At 46.2% G+C, this 17,113-nt stretch overlaps 1 protein-coding gene across 1 annotated transcript in view; it reads left to right on the top strand.

The window, feature by feature from the left end:
- The window catches only part of NUF2 (NUF2 component of NDC80 kinetochore complex), a 57,164-nt gene that overhangs the window by 34,045 nt on the left and 6,006 nt on the right, over nucleotides 1-17,113 (top strand). Inside the window, exons 9-13 of the mRNA XM_073593279.1 lie at nucleotides 5,911-5,973; nucleotides 13,051-13,188; nucleotides 13,771-13,911; nucleotides 14,009-14,184; nucleotides 14,663-14,798. Of these exons, the coding sequence (XP_073449380.1) occupies nucleotides 5,911-5,973; nucleotides 13,051-13,188; nucleotides 13,771-13,911; nucleotides 14,009-14,184; nucleotides 14,663-14,798 (654 nt within the window). The remainder of the gene's footprint in view (nucleotides 1-5,910; nucleotides 5,974-13,050; nucleotides 13,189-13,770; nucleotides 13,912-14,008; nucleotides 14,185-14,662; nucleotides 14,799-17,113) is intronic.

The raw sequence follows: 17,113 nt of genomic DNA, 5'->3' as shown, positions 1-17,113 counted from the left end.
GGCCTGTCAGTTTAGTTGGATGGCCATGTCTTGGTAGGTTTGCAGTTGTGCCATACTCTTTCCATTTTCGGATGATAGATTGAACAGTGCTCTGTAAGATGTTCAAAGCTTGGGATATATTTTTTTTTTTTTTTATAAACTAATGCCGCGTACACACGAGCAGACTTTTCGACTGGACTGGTCCGATGGACTTTCGGCGGACATCCCTACACACGATCACACCAAAGTCCAACGGATTCGTACATGATGATGTACGACCAGACTAAAATAAGGAAGTTGATAGCCAGTAGCCAATGACTGCCCTAGCATCGGTTTTAGTCTGTCGGACTAGCGTACAGACGAGCGGATTTTTCGACCAGACTCGAGTCCGTCGGAAAGATTTGAAACAACATGTTTTATTTCTTTCTCGAACATCATGGGACACAGAGCCACAGTAATTACTGATGGGTTATATAGGGTATCACTGGTGATTGGACACTAGCACACCCTATCAGGAAGTTCAACCCCCTATATAATCCCTTTCCTTGCAGGGATACCTCAGTTTTTACGCCAGTGTCTTAGGTGATGGACGTGTAAAGATGTCCTGTGCTGAGCTCCAAAGGGAATATCCTATATCCTATACTGGGGCAAGCCAGGCAGACCGGATCCATTCAAAGTGTCCTTTCTAGGCCAAATTGGATGGTACCCGGGCCTCCTGTCCGAAGAAACAAGGTTTTCCCTGTAATGCTTCTCTTTTTAGAGAGCTGGACCCCGCATATTAGAAAATGGTTTTCTAGCCGGGTGCTTTACGGGCCCAGAACTGCAGGATCCCCCTATTCGTAGGGGGCCCCAGTCTGACGTTTTTTTCAAACGGAGCCCACTGTGAGAGGTGAAGATTGGGTCTGTGTAAACTGAACCCTGTGGCTGGATAAGGTAAGAGGAGATTCCACAGAATTTTCTAATTCTAGTAGGTTTCTCCTTTAAGAGCCCTTGCACACTGGGGCGGTTTGTAGGCGCTATTGCGCTAATAATAGCGCCTGCAAACCGCCCCGAAAGTGCCGCTGCTTTCATTCCAGCGTGAAAGCCCCGAGGGCTTGCACACTGGAGCGATGCGCTGGCAGGACGGTAAAAAAAGTCCTGCTAGCAGCATCTTCGGAGCGGTGAAGGAGCGGTGTGTATACCGCTCCTGCCCATTGAAATCAATGGGACGGCGCGGCTATACCGCCGGCAAAGCGCCTCTGCAGAGGCGCTTTGCGGTGGTATTTAACCCTTTCTCGGTCGCTAGCGGGGGGTAAAACCGCCCCGCTAGCGGCCGCATACCGACGGTATAACGCCGCTAATAATAGCGGCGTTTTACCGCCGACGCCGCCCCCCGCCCCAGTGTGCAAGGGCTCTAAGGTAAATGCATGCTATGCCTATTGTGACCACCGGGGGCTGCCAAGAGCACAAACCTTGTCATGCTGGATTGTCTGTCTCAGTGTTCATGCTGCACAAGTTTCACAGCGTCTCCGGCCGGCTCACGGTAGGATGGATGGGGGGATTTCTCATGTCTGAATGTGTCTCCCCCCCTGAGTCCGGCGGAAAGATTTAAAACATGTTTCAAATCTAGGTCCGGCGGGCTTTTGGGAAAAAGTCAGCCGGAAAAGTCCGCCGGAGCCTACACACGGTCGGATTGTCCGGCAGACTCTGGTCCGCCGGACCAAGTATGCCGGAAAGTCCGCTCGTGTGTACGCGCGGCATAAGACCTCGGCATGAGGGGGCGCCCCCGCTCACTCGAGTGGGGGGGGAGACTGCAACAGTTTTCAGAGCTCTGGCAGGAGGATTTCCAGGACAGATGGGTAATCTCCACGGTAACCTTAGGGTACAAGCTGGATTTTCAGGAATTTCCCTCTCGGTTATTCAGATCAAGTGTCCCCAGAGACCCAGAGAAGAAGCAGTCGCTCCTTCTAGCGTTAGAGCGACTTTTGTCGCAGGAGGTCATTATGATGGTTCCCGCAAAGGACCAAGGATTGGGCTTCTATTCCAACCTTTTTACGGTCCAAAAACCAAATAGGATGTCAGACCCATTCTGGATTTAAGGGATCTGAACCGATTCCTAAGGATTCAGTCCTTCCGCATGGAATCAGTCCGGACAGTAGTCTCTACCCTGGAGGGAGGAGAATTTCTGGCATCGATATGCATCTCTGATGTCTATCTGCATGTGCCCATTTTTCCTGCTCATCAGAAGTTTCTGCGCTTCGAGGTAGGAGGGCGCCATTTCCAGTTTGTGGCTCTGCCTTTTGGGATAGCCACTGCACCTCGGGTGTTCACAAAGGTCTTGGCCCCTCCTCTGGCCAGACTAAGTTCTCAGGGTATAGCTGCCATAGCATACCTAGACGACCTGCTATTGATAGAAAGGTCGGTAGCCTCCTTGAACGGGAACTTGAGATCCACAGTCAAGTATCTGGAACACCTAGGTTGGATCCTCAACCTAGAAAAATCTTTCCTAAAACCAGTAAAAAGACTGGAGTATTTAGGTCTGATCATAGATACAAGCCAGGAGAAAGTATTTCTACCTCAGGCAAAGATCACTGCTTTAAGGGAGCTGATTCTGGCAGTCAGGACCAAGAAGGGTCCTTCTGTCCGCCTTTGTATGAGGCTGCTAGGGAAGATGGTGTCTTCATTCGAAGCAGTTCCCTATGCTCAGTTTCATTCAAGAATGCTGCAACACCGTATTCTGTCAACCTGGAACAAGAAGGTTCAGGCACTTTCTGATGTACCTGTCGCATGCGGTGCGTCAGAGCCTCAATTGGTGGCTCATACCCGAAAACCTGCAGAAGGGTAAATCCTTTCTACCGGTTACCTGGACGGTGGTAACAGATGCCAGTCTATCAGGTTGGGGAGCAGTTCTGGAACAGTCTGCGGTTCAGGGGATATGGTCCAAGACAAAGAGGACCTTACCCATCAACATTTCTGGAGATCCGGGCGGTATATCTAGCCCTAAAAGCCTGGACTCTCAGGTTACAGGGCTGCCTGGTCAGGATCCAGTCCGACAATGCCACAGCAGTGGCTTATGTCAATCATCAGGGAGGCACCCGGAGCCAAGCTGCTCAAAAGGAGGTGAACCAGATATTAGTCTGGGCAGAGAGGCATGTGCCATGCATATCGGCAGTTTTTATTCCAGGGATAGAGAACTGGCAGGCGGACTATCTAAGTCGCCAGCAGTTACTCCCAGGGGAATGGTCTCTACACCCCAACGTCTTTTGGGCCATATGCCAAAGATGGGGGGTCCCAGATGTATATCTCTTTGCATCCCGATTCAACAAAAAGATAGACAGATTTGTGGCAAGGACGAGGGATCCTCTTGCATGCGGGACGGATGCATTGGTGATTCCGTGGCATCAGTTCTCACTGATTTACGCATTCCCGCCTATTCTGCTACTGCCACGACTCCTTCGCAGGATCAGGCAGGAAAGGAAGTCGGTACTTCTAGTGGCCCCCGCTTGGCCCAGAAGGACTTGGTATGCAGAAATAGTAAGGATGACGGTGGGTTCCCCGTGGACCCTACCGGTATGCCCAGACCTGTTATCTCAAGGTCCAGTGTTCCATCCTGCCTTACAAATGCTAAATTTGATGGTTTGGCTATTGAGACCCACGTTCTGAAGAGTCGTGGGCTTTCAGGTCCTGTCATATCTACCTTGATTGATGCAAGGAAGCCAGCTTCCAGAGTGATTTATCATAGAGTCTGGAAAGCTTATGTATCCTGGTGTGAATCCAGAGGTTGGCATCCCAGGAAATATGTCATAGGTAGAATTCTTGATTTTCTACAGTTAGGATTAGAGATGAAGCTGGCCTTGAGTACCATCAAGGGCCAGGTCTCGGCTTTATCGGTATTATTTCAACGGCCACTTGCTTAGCATTCTTTGGTCCAAAACTTTATACAGGGGGTGATACGTCTTAATCCTCCGGTTAAAGCACCCCTAAACCCCTGGGACTTGAACTTGGTCCTGGCTGTGTTACAGAAACAGCCTTTTGAACCAATAAGTCAGATTCCTTTGGTCTTGTTGACAAGGAAGTTAATTTTTCTGGTGGCCATCTCTTCTGCTAGAAGAGTTTCAGAATTAGCAGCCCTTTCCTGTAAGGAGTCTTATTTGATTATACACAAGGATAGAGTGGTACTGCGCCCTCATCCTAGTTTTTTACCGAAGGTGGTTTCTGATTTTCATTTAAACCAAGACATCGTTCTGCCTTCCTTTTTTCCAGATCCCTGTTCTCCGGAAGAGAGATCTCTACATTCATTGGATGTAGTAAGAGCAGTTAAGGCCCATCTCGGGGCAACTGCTCAGATCCGCAAGACGGATGTTTTGTTTGTGCTGCCAGAGGGTCCCAATAGAGGACAGGCAGCGTCAAAAGCTACCATTTCTAAATGGATTCGACAATTGATCATTCAAGCTTACGGTTTGAAACAGAAGATTCCTCCGTTTCAGATCAGGGCACATTCCACAAGGGCTATTGGTGCTTCTTGGGCAGTGCATCACCGGGCCTCTATGGCTCAAATCTGCAAGGCCGCAACCTGGTCTTCAGTTCATACATTCACCAGATTCTATCAGGTAGATGTGAGAAGGCATGAGGATATCGCCTTTGGGCGTACTGTGCTGCCGGCAGCGGTACAGGGTCCTCAGGTCTGATTGCACCCTACTTGGTCGTGGTTCCCCCCCTCAGGTAGCATTGCTCTGGGACATCCCATCAGTAATTACTGTGGCTCTGTGTCCCGTGATGTTCGAGAAAGAAAATAGGATTTTTTAAAGCGGCTTACCTGTAAAATCCTTTTCTTTCAAAGGACATCACGGGACACAGAGGTCCCGCCCCTCTTCTAATACACTATATTGCTTGGCTACAAAACTGAGGTATCCCTGCAAGGGGAGGGATTATATAGGGGGTTGAACTTCCTGATAGGGTGTGCCAGTGTCCAATCACCAGTGATACCCTATATAACCCATCAGTAATTACTGTGGCTCTGTGTCCCGTGATGTCCTTCGAAAGAAAAGGATTTTACAGGTAAGTTGTTTTAAAAAATCATATTTTCTAGGTCCGTCTGACTTTTGGGGAAAAAAGTCAGCCGGAGCCCACACACGATCGAATTTCCGCCGGACCAAGTCTGCCGGAAAGTCCGTTCGTGTGTACGTGGCATAACCCTGCTTTAAACTTCTCCACAACTTTATCCATGACCTGTCTGGTGTGTTCCTTTGCCTTCATGATGCTGTTTGTTTACTAAGGTTCTCTGACAAACCTCTGAGGACTTCACAGAACAGCTGTATTTATACTGTAATTAAAGTGCACACAGGTATACTTTATTTACTAATTGGGTGTCTTCTGAAGGCAATTGGTTCCGCTGTATTTTAGTTGGGGGTATCGGAGTAAAGGGGGCTGAATACAAATGCACTCCACACTTTTCCGATATTGATTTGTAAAAAATGTTGAAAACCATTTATCATTTTCCTTCCACGTCACAATTATGTGCCACTTTGTGTTGGTCTATCACAAAAAATCCCAATAAAATACATTTACGTTTTTGGTTGTAACATGACAAAATGTGGAAAACATGAAGGGGTATGAATACATTTTCAAGGCACTGTATATGGAGGTTTTCTATTTGAGTGTGCTTGGTTTTTTGTTTTTTTGTTTTTTTGTTTTTTTTCCTTTGGTTGAACTGGATGGACTTGTCTTTTTGGATTAGTACTTAATTTCCTCTGGTCATCCAAAGAGCATGTTCTTAGCATTACTTTACTAGTACATTTTTTCTGTCAGTGGAATCATAATTTTTCTGTGTGGAATAATCTTTTGGTTGCAGTAACAAATCTGAACGTTTTTCTCATGTTTTTTGTTTCACTATATAATCCTTGTTCATTTTTTGCAGTGTTTTGAACAATATTTTCCCTCCTTTATTTTTAGAGCGCTTTCCAGGAAAAATTAGTACAGAAAAAATTGGTCATTGCAGAAACAGGGAAAAAACTGGTAAGTTAAAGCAGAACTGCAGGCAAACCTGACAATAAACCCCAAATCCAACACTTAGCGCTTAGCAAAACACCTTCTTACCTATTGTTATTTTTCACCATTTAAATGCTATGATGCCTTGTACTGATGCAACCAGCTGGGTCCTCTCTTGGCCACCTGAAACTGCAATATTAAACTTATTTCCAAGCTAGGTCTTGTAGTTTAGCCAGAACTATATTGCAGGTCACTGTATCTGAACCGTTTTTGAGTGTGTGTGGTGGTGGTGTGTTTTTTTTTTTTTTTTTTTTTTTTTTTTTTGCTTTTGTTAAAGCTTATAATGCTGGATCTGCCTTTTTGGCTTGTTAAATATACAAATGAAAGTGTTTTTGTTGTCTGTGCCAGTGCAACATACTACTTGTTTGTGTCAGAATTTCAGAGCAGTCCTTTGCACTGTTTTCTCAAGGAATCGAATTGGTTCTCCTAGCTCTTAACTTGGACTAAATCTACAACTATTCTGTTCATGTTGTGGGGAGGAGGATGGATTCATTCATTTAGCAAAAGATAATGTTCAATTTCTGTCCACAAAATACTGTGTTATTAGCTCCTGCAAATATACTGCTGCTAGAGCTGCACGATCCTGGCTAAAATGAGAATCGCAATTTTTTTGTTTGAGCTCTCTGGTCCCACAAACTGTTCTTAAATGAATCAACGGGTGGACCGATTGGATCCTTTTGACACGGGTGTTGTATGCTTAGATAAATGGTACCCGAGCCTCACAAAGAAGACTCAAGATCCTGCGAGGTTTTGCTTGTAATGTGGCCTCCGGGCGATGGACCCTGCAAAGTGGAATCCTGGACACCACAGCACTAAGGCATTTGTGCAGGGTGCTGTACAGGTCCAAGGGAGTGGGCCCTAAACATGAAAAGGGTACCCAGTCCTTGAAGGTCCTCAAGTGACAGGAACCCGCCGTGCTGGGTGAAGTTTGGGCTCTTAGTTTCTAAGCTGCCCTGTGCCTGGACGGGTAAGTGAAACCCCTTTACATATTATCGTGGGGTGTCCCAGTGATTGTAACAATCAGTCAAGCTAGCTAGAGGTTGGACACTTGTGTGCGGTGACCATACGGGGGAGTTTTGGGCTAGCTGTGGGTGTCTGCAAAGTGTACCTTTTTTGCTTGTCTGGCTGTTTTGTTTACCTGTATGATGGTTCACGACGGTGCGCCATTTACCCCCTTGGTTCACCATGGCACACATGCGTTCGTAAAAGCACTGCTGGACTTAGCAGTTTGGCAGCCATTGCGCACGTGCATTCGCAAAATCGCCGCTGGACTTGGCAGTTTGGCGGCCATGGCAAACGTGGCTTTGCCACACAAGCGCAGTAGCCTTTGTCTGAGCGCACGAATATTTGCGTCATTCTCGATTACAGCCACGCCCATTTGCTGGGACCACGCACGTACATGTGCGTGCATGCATGCACAGAACGTTCCGGCGCACAGCCAGCTTATTTTAAGCTGTATATGTCAAGCATGCGCTGCTTCCAGAAGGCAGCTGTGGGACACAGAGCCGACTCTGAACAGGCACTTGCAGCAGTTAATTTCTCCTTACCCGGTCCACGTGAGTCACCAAGTGTTGCTTGGCAGGCTAAGGTGCTTAGCAGGATTGTTGCATAGGGGCTTGGTGAGCCCTATAAAAGGGTCTCCCTTCTGAGGTGTTTTAATACCACACCCAAGAACTCTTTTTGTGGCTAGTAAATGTCTTCATAAGAGGAGTGGGGCTAACACTACAGGGAAGGGCACACCTATGTCAGTCAGTAGTTCCTGATGAACCTAGTCATATCCCTAGTGTTGTATCCCCTGAAGGACCAGAGGCTTCTGGACAATCTGAGCCGCTGCATCTATCTGGTATTGTGCCTATAGTCAACGCTGCTTCTTCACCCTTTTTATTACCAAGGATGAACTGTCCTCGGCTCTAGCTGGAGCTTCCTAGTTTGGAGCAGGAACAGGTTAAGAATGGGGAAGAGTTAAAATCTCAGGATTCTGTGGAGGGCCTGGCGGATGAGTCTGCTTCCAAGCAATCTGGACAAAAAGATATCCAGTTGATGTCTGCCTCTCAGTCGCAGAAGCTTTTCATCCTGACTGACCAAATGGTTTGTTCTGCCTTTTAAGTTGCCTCTTGCAGAGGTTACTGAGCCCCCCTGGTCCTCTTGGGATCCCTGAGGCCTCACAGGCTTTCCCCCTACACCCCCTGCTGGAACAGGCGGTGTATGCTGATTGGGAACATCCTAACAGGATTTTGTTCCTCTTAAGAGGTTTTCCCTTTTTATAACCCATGAATGAAAAGTTAATTAGAAAAGGGGAGCGCAGCCGTAGATGCAGCAGTCTCTTCCTTTTAAACAAGAACTTAACTTGTCCAGTAGATAACGCACAGGGCTTGAAAGACCCCGTTGACAAGAAATTAGAGTCATTATTAAAGGCTTCCTCTAAAAAAATAAGACAGATATTCCTCGAGCTGTGTGTTTTGCTGTTGACACCTTAAAAGGATTTAATACAGCAGGTTTCTCGTTTGGCTCTCTTGTCTGTACGTATGCACAAACTTTTGTGGCTTAAGAACTGGTCAGCCGAGCTTCATTGTGAAAAGTTATTGGCATGTCCCCATTTCATGGGGAACGTTTTTTTGGTAATCATTTGGACGCATATATCCAAAAGATTTCCGAAGGGAAGAGTTCTCTACTTCCTGTGAAGAAAAGCACCAGGCATTCCTCATTTAAAACTTCAGGGACTGCTTCCTCAAATGTCTCGGCGCCAAGGCAGTTCTGCCACCAACAGGGCGCTAGGGCCAGGGGCAAGTCACAAGGCCAGGACCAGAAAAAGCCATGGGTCTAAAATTCTTCTAAACCCAGCACCAAGCCCTCCTTTTGAGGGGACGCCCCCACTCCATCGGGTGGGGGGGAAGGCTGCTGCATTCTGTGGACAATTGGAGAACGATAATTCAGGACGAGTGGGTCACCTCAATTATATCCCGCGGTTACAAGCTGCAGTTGTGGGGGGGATCCCCCTCAGGTTTTTAAGATCCAGCTTTCCCTTGGATCCTCCAAAAAGAGACTTATTGCTTCAGGCACTACATCATTTTAGTGCATCAAGGAGTGATTGTACAGGTTCCTGTATCCGAAAGAGCGAACCTGTTTTACGGTTTAAAAACCAAATGGAGTCACGAGGCCCATTTTTGGACATAAGATCCCTGAACCAGTATCTACTAATCCAGTCCTTTCGGATAGAGTCTGTCCGCTCAGTTGTAGCCTCACTCCAGATGGAAGACCTTTTAGCCTTCATCGATAAAAGACGCATTTTTACACGTACCTATCTTTCAGCCTCATCAGAGGTTCCTGCGATTTTGTTCACAAAGGTCCTAGCACCAGTACTGGGTCTTTTAAGGGCCCAAGGGCTGTTGGTGCTTGGGTATCTGGACGACCTCCTGCTCTACAACAAAGTCATTACAGGCTCTAGAACAGAGTATAATATGCACAGTGCGTTATTTGAAGAGCTTAGGCTGGATCAGAAATACCGAAAAGTCAGCCTTAAAACCAGCGCAAGGTATAAAGTATTTAGGTCTGATCCTAGATACGGTCCAAGCAAGAGTATTCTTGCCACCCGCAAGGATCTGTGCCCTGAAGAATCGGGTGCTTCAGATAAGGGGCACCAGACAAACCTCCATTCGGCTCTGTATGAGTCTTCTAGGGAGGATGGTATCCTCCTTCGAGGCTGTAGCCCTATGCCCAGTTCCATTCCAGGCCTCTACAACAAGACATCTTGTTGGCTTGAAACAGCAGGGGACAAGCCCTGCATTATCCATTGTCCTTATCTCCTCAGGCGCGCTTAAGCCTAAACTGGTGTTTCCAGGATCAGAACCTGCGAAAGGGAAGATCCTTCCTCCCGGTAACTTGGAGAGTACTGACTACAGATGCCAGTCTCTCAGGCTGGGGAGCGACCCTAGAGGGGCTCACAGCTCAAGGGAAATGGTCAAGGACAGAACAGATCCTGCCCATCAACGTCCTGGAATTACGGGCAGTATGACTGGCCCTACGGTCATGGACAGTGGAGCTTCAAGACTACCTTATCAGGGTTCAGTCCGACAATGCCACTGCAGTGGCCTATTAAAGCCACCAAGGCGGTACCAGGAGTCATTCCGCTCTGAAGGAGGTTAACCACATACTAGCCTGGGCAGAGGGAAATGTGCCAATTCTATCGGCAGTCCATATCCCGGGAGTGGAGAACTGGAAGGCAGATTATCTCAGCCGCCAGCAGATCTGCCCGGGGGAATGGTCCCTACACCCAGGGGTGTTCCAGGAAATTTGCCAACGTTTGGGATAGCCAGAGGTCAACCCACTGGCATCCAGGTTCAAGAACAAGCTACAGCAGTGTATCCCGAACAGATCATCTGGCAATTGGAGCAGATGCTCTGGTAATTCCATGGAGCCAGTACTCCCTGGTTTATGCTTTCCCTCCGATCCCTCTCCTTTCGCATTTCTTGCGCAGGATTTGGAGAGAGGGGTTTCCAGTGATTCTGGTGGCACCAGCCTGGCCCAGAAGGCACTGGTTCCCAGAGATTGTGAGACTGACAATAGATGGGCCATGGACGCTTCCGCGTCGCCCCGATCTGTCTCAAGGTCCTATATTCCACCACAATTTACAGTCTCTAAATTTGACGGCATGGCTATTGAATCCTGGGTGTTAAAGGACTTGGGACCAGTGGTGTCTACCCTAGTGAATACTAGAAAAGCTGTCACTAGGAAGAGCTATCATAAGGTCTGGAAGACTTATATTGCTTAGTGTAAAGCCAAAAAAAGGCATCCTCGGAAATATGTGATTGGGAGAATTCTCTTTTCTACAGTCAGCTGTGGAATTCAAATTTGGCTTGGAGTACAGTCGGAGGTCAAGTTTTGTCCCTATCAGAACCTTTATACAGGGGGCAACTCGCTTGCTCCCCCCCCCCCCCCCCCCCATTAGGTCACCTATGTGCCCTTGGGACTAGAACTTGGTGCTGTCTGTCTTACAGAAACATACATTTGAACCTATCGGAAAATTTCACTGGACTTACTGTCACGCAAGATAGCCTTCCTGATGGCTATTACTGATGGCTATTACCATGAAAGGGTGGCCCTTTCATGCAGGGAACCATACTTGATCCTTCACCACGACAGGGTCGTGTTACGACCTGTTCCATCCTTTTTGCCATAAGTGTTGGTGTCGGACTTTCATTTTAAATTGGGACATTAATTCGCTCTCTATTTTCCCTCAGCCTTGCTCGGCGTAAGAGAGACGACTGCATTCATTGAACGTTGTCCAGGCAGTCAAAGTTCGTCTAGATCTGCGGAGATCCGAGGATCAGACTCCTTTTTTGTTTTACCGAAAGGACCCAAGAAGGGGCAGGCAGTTTCCAAGGCTTCCATTGCCAATTCGGTCCGTCAATTGATCATTCAGGCCTACGGTCTGAAACATAAAGCTCCTACCTTTTAGGATGAGAGCTCATTCTACCAGGGGTGTAGGAACCTCCTGGCTTTTCGCCATCCGGTATCTGTCGGTCAGATTTGTAAGGCTGCTACATGGTCTTCAGTGCATACGTTCACAATATTTTATCAAGTAGATGTTCTAGCAGCCGAGGAATCGGCTTACGGCCGCAGTGTACTGCGGGCTGCCATATAAGTTCTGATGGCTATTGTTTGGCAGGGTGTCTCCCTCCCCTCAAGGCTATTGCTCTGGGACGTCCCAGCAGGTAATGAATATTAGCCTAACTCTGTGTCCTATGATGTTTGAAAAAGAAAATTAGGATTTTTTCGTCATACTTGCCTGTAAAAATCCTTTTCTTGGTACATCATGGGACACAGAGATCCCTCCCCTCTTTTTTGAGGATTCAGTGCTTGCTACAAAACTGAAGTGCTTCCTGTGTGGGAGGGGTTATATAGGGGATCACTTCTTGTCTAAAGACCTTTTGGTCTACCAGTGTCCATTCACCTGGAGATGGCGTATAACACAGCAGGTAATGAATATTGGCCTTGCTGCTGCTATCAATCTGCCCATTGAGGAGGGAGACAGCAGTGAGAGCTGCTGCTGTCATGCACATCGCTGGATTGAATCGGGCTCAGGTAAGTATGGGGGGGGGGGGGGGGCAGGAGGGCTCCCGCAGCACAAAAGGATTTTACTTTAATGCATAAATGTAAAAAACCTTGAGGCTTTGGAACAACAGGCTGAGTGCACAGAAGTCGATCCATTGAATGGCTTGGGTACAACCAGCATGTCGGATTTCTAGCATGCAATTTTTGCCAGTGGCTAGTCCCTCCCCCACATTTCCATGCTGGGAGAACACAATAGCTCTGAGGGAGGGATTCCCTTAACAATACTAACTGTGTTGATGGAATTAAGCGTGTGTGTGTGTGTGTGTGTGTGTGTGTGTGTGTGTGTGTGTGTGTGAAATCACATAAGCTATGGCCTGCCTTGATTATAAAACTGGCCTAACGTTAAAAACGGTCGCACTTGCCTGCTTAGAAATACGTTGCACAGGTCTGTAGACTTTGCTAAATGCGACACAGTGTAATTTGCGACCAATTGTGTTCCTAGTTTGCTTAAAGTGGTGTTCTGCCCACCACTGCAAAAATTAAAAGCCAGCAGCTACACATACTGCAGCTGCTGGCTTTTAATAATAGGTCACTATGTCGAAACCGCAGCTGATGTTTCCATCAGCTTTCGGGTGCAAACCGCCGCCATTGTGGGTAAGGGAACCCGGCAGTGTAGCCTTACGACTTCACAACGGGAACCCTACTGCGCATGCGCGAGGCCTGGCTCCCCTCTCCTACTGGCCCGGCGGCAGGGGGAAGAGGAGGGAGCCAAGCGGTGATGCCATGGGTCGCGGCCCGGACTCCCGGAAGTGGGAGCAGGATACCTGTCAGGTATCTGCACCCCCCCCCCCCAAGGTGCCAAATGTTTCACCTTAGGGGGTGGGAGACAAATCAGCGGAAGTTCCACTTTTGGCTTTAATGTCCCCTATTGTCATTTGTGCAGCCTGTGAATAAGCAATTTAAAATTGATTAAAGCAATTTCTTGTGGCACAGAACCAGTTAAAGCTTGCTATTGCTACAATGAAGGAGGATCAGGAGCTCATGAAATCCCAAATTGTGGAATCGCCAGAACAACGTAAAGATAAGACTGAGAGGATGAAGGAAAATGTCCACAAAGTCAAGCGAGCCAAGGTAAGATTGTTCAGATTCACTAACTGTGTATTAAGTAGGAAGGATATATATATTTTCATGGCGATAGATTGTACCCAGTGCAATTGAAAGGATAAACTTTATTTAAAGAGATTGTGAAACCATTCTGTATACATGTACCTACAGGTAAGCCTATAATAAAGCTTACCTGTAGGTACTATGAGTGTCTCGTTAACTTGCACGGTTTAGGAGATATTCACACTTCATGCAGCCGGTGATGTCACCGGCACAATATTCTCTGAAGGAACGGTATACCCGTGCCGTCCTTTCAGAGCTCCATGCCACGGTCTGTGACTCCTGTGCGCGGGAGTGACGTCCAATCGGAAGGCCAGAGGACTCGAAACCAGAAGGAAGAGCGGGTGAAGATGGAAGCATCTGTCAGAGCTGACAGCGTGGTGGTGCTGTTATCTCTTTTTATACAAAAGTGCTCCCACAATCTGTTTCTACCACAACTCAGGCGTGTGACTGTAGAACCATCTATTTCCTCTTCTACCTATGGGGGCATAGATGATTTACTAGATGTTACAATAAGCTCTGAACAAGATTTGTTTTCCTCATATACAGCTAGAGACACTAGAAAAGTATGAACATTACCGGGAGAGGGTGACCCTGGCTGCTTTGTGGCTACCAGACATACAAGCTTATAACAAGAAGTTGCATAGCATGGAGGCCAACCTGGAAATGTTTAAGAAGATTCGGGAAGAGGTACCTTATACTTGTGAATCTTGTTTGTCTTTGGTTTATAAACTGGCTGTATTCCCTTTCGTTATAGCTTACAGCAGTCCTTGTTCATATATTCCAGATTAGACAAGAGGAAGAACAAAATTTAAAAGAAAAGCTTGATCTGAAGTCTGTAACCTCAGAAGAGACACAATTAAAAAGGACTATTCTCGTGAAAAAAGAGAAGCTTGCAAAAACGGATATTAAAAACCAAAAGAATCAAGAGAACTTTGAGCAGAGAAAGAAGGACATTTCGGAGTAAGTTTTTGGCTTTTATCCAGTGAGCTGAAAACAAAGCCTAAAATATTATTCATTTTAATGGCTTTCATGTGTCTTCAAAGCGCACCTAGGCATTACTAATACATATACTGCTGTGAATCAGGACGTTGGGAGCTAGACGCTGCCCTTTGTTCCTCTAGCGATAAGGGTTTTAGTATATTTTTGATGTGTCATGTTTAAAGGGATATGCTAATGGTTTTGGGTCTGTTTTTATTCTGGTTTGTTAAAGGTATAGTTGTGTTATCTGTTATAGATGGAGGGTTTGAGTCACTACTTAGGCTTGTGCGTGCACTTTTTTTTTTTTGAGTTATTGAGATATGTAAACAGGCTTTTTAAAACTGGGTAACAGCAGACTGGAAAATGTTCCACCTCTTTGGTTTTTAGCTGTTTCCTGGAGTTCAGCTTAGTTTGCCCTTGTATAAAAATGCCGGACCTGTTTGTCTCCTTTTTAATACAGAACCTGTAGTCGCATTCAAGAAAAGAGACAGGCTATGGGTGGACGTGTGTCACATGTTCTTCAAGAAATACAGCAAATTAACAGTAAGAAAGAACAGATCCTTGAAAGAGCAGAAAAAGTAAAGAGGACCTGTGAGGTACGTTCTAGCATTGCTGTGCATGTCATCGCCCTTCTGGGGTGGCAATGTTGACTCCAGTTTTTAGGCACCTCTGGAAGTTGGCTTTATTCAATAAGGCATGCATATTCTTAAATGTAGTTTACTTCTACAGCTTTATTGACTTATTGTACCAGTAATGACCCACGCTGTGCAGACTGCTGGATTCTGTAGAAATCTTCTTTGCAGGGATGCCAGCACTGAGATGGGTAATGGCTTCTGCATAGAACTGCAGTAAAGAAGCTCCTGATGGGGGACCCCCCCCCCCCCCTTAGCATTGAGAAAAGTTTTTTTCATTGTTGACACTGCATGTAACATCATCTGTGAATGGGAGAGAGACCCTTGTCATTCATCAGACTCTTCTTCATTCACAGACCATGTTACATGAATTATAAACAATGAGAGAATTTTTCTCAATGGAAGGAGGGGGTGGGGTCTCCATTGGGAGCTACTACACTGCAGTTTTGTCCAAGGATCTGAAGCCGTTAACCAGCACTACAGCACTTTAAGTTCCGCACCAGATGGAGCACTAGCATCCCTGCCAGAAGATTACTGTAGGATTCAAAAGCTTGTCACTAAAGCCTTCACCTTCCTCTTCCCCCCCCCCCCCCCCCTTTTTTTTTTTTTTTTACATAAACGTTCGCTTTTAAAGCGGAACCAAACCCATCAATTTAACAGTTTCAAAAAACATTACTTTCCGGCATGTGCCTGGATCGTAACTGTCATTTGCTTGAGCTCTCAAACTGTCAAACCTTCATTGGCTGGTGTCCTAACTGATCACACGTGCAGCATTATGGCAGTTGAAGATCAAAAGAGCTAAGATTCCAGCTTCCTTGGCTGAAAATGATAGGAGGGTTTAGTTCTGCTTTAAAGCTGAACTTTACTCACAACAATTGATGATAAAAAGCAATGTAGTTTAGTGAGGAACATCCATTCCACGTTAATTATGCTACCAAAATTTGTGTGTGCTGTAAATTGCCTCCAGAATTGCCCGTTTCTTCTTGCTGGAGGCTGCCATTTTGCTAAAGCCCGGAGCCATGAGCAGCCATTAAAGCAGGACTTAACCCCCTATGCTTTTCAGCCAAGGAAGCTGTCATCTGTTTGATCTGCAACTGCCATGGTGCTGCACATGTTAAGTTATGACACCAGCCATTGGATGGTTTTACAGTTTGGTTGAGGACAAGCAAATGTGACGGTTAGCAATCCTGGCATGTGGGGAATCTTTTTTTGAAACTGTTAAATTGGTGGGTTTAGTTTCTCTTTAATCTTTAGGCTGTCAGCAGATCAGCCACTACAGTGTTGAGAAAAAAAAGGGAGCAACTGAGCATGTGCAGATCAGAGTGAGACAGTGTATTACTGGATTCAGGGTCAGTTCACACCAGATGCAATTTTAATGTTTTTTTTTTTCATATCTATACCTGTAAGAGGGGCCAGAATGAAGTGATCTAGCCTGACTTAAATTTCTGACTAAAGCTCTACTTAAAGTGCAGCAACTGAGAGTCACTATTGTAATTTATTCTGCACTGGTCACATTGTTGTTGAACATAAATATTAACACTTAAAATAGGGTTGAACGTTGAAAGTTGTGCCCAAAAAAACATAGAGAACAAAGTATTACCAGTTTAGCATGTAGGCTTCCAAAAGCCGATGCCTTAACAAAGTGTTAATTCATATCTGAAATGAAATGTTTTTACATAAAAAGTCAGGTTATGTCCCTTCTCAGCTCTGTATGTGTTGGTTGCATGTCATAAAGACTATTGTGCAATGGTCCTAAGACTTTATAAAAGTCTCCTCGTTCCCCTCTGGTGCCAACGGTAAGTGGTAGGGATGCACCAATATTGTTTTTGATCATTGGGTGCAAGGATTGATACTTTCAATCAAGTACTCGCCGATACCTTTTGCGGTCAATTTGAGTCCGTACAAAATGAATGAGCTCAAATCACACTGCAAAGAATCGCATGCAATTTGAACAGGAATGCGGTGCGATTCCTTGCAAATAGCATGCGGATTCCCGCACCTCTCCTCTGTGAACCCAGGCTGAAGTCACTATGACCATGAGGAGCAGTGTGGGAAACTGCATGCGATTCGGACAGGAATCGCACCGCATTCCTGTTCAAATCTCATACGTGTTTTAAGCCCTTCATTTTTGTATGGGCTCAAATTGCACCACAAAGGTATCTGTTTCAAGTATCAAAGCATTTGCACGAGTAGGAGTACTCGTGCAAATGCTCAGTATCGTCATCTATATTGGTGCAACCCTAGTAAGTGGTGGTTTGCATTCTTTTCTGGCTCATGGT

This window comes from Aquarana catesbeiana, linkage group LG07, assembly GCF_042186555.1.
Source record: "Aquarana catesbeiana isolate 2022-GZ linkage group LG07, ASM4218655v1, whole genome shotgun sequence".
NCBI lineage: Eukaryota > Metazoa > Chordata > Amphibia > Anura > Ranidae > Aquarana > Aquarana catesbeiana.
Note: the sequence above shows the minus strand (reverse complement) of the source record. Positions and strands in the feature narration are given on the sequence as shown.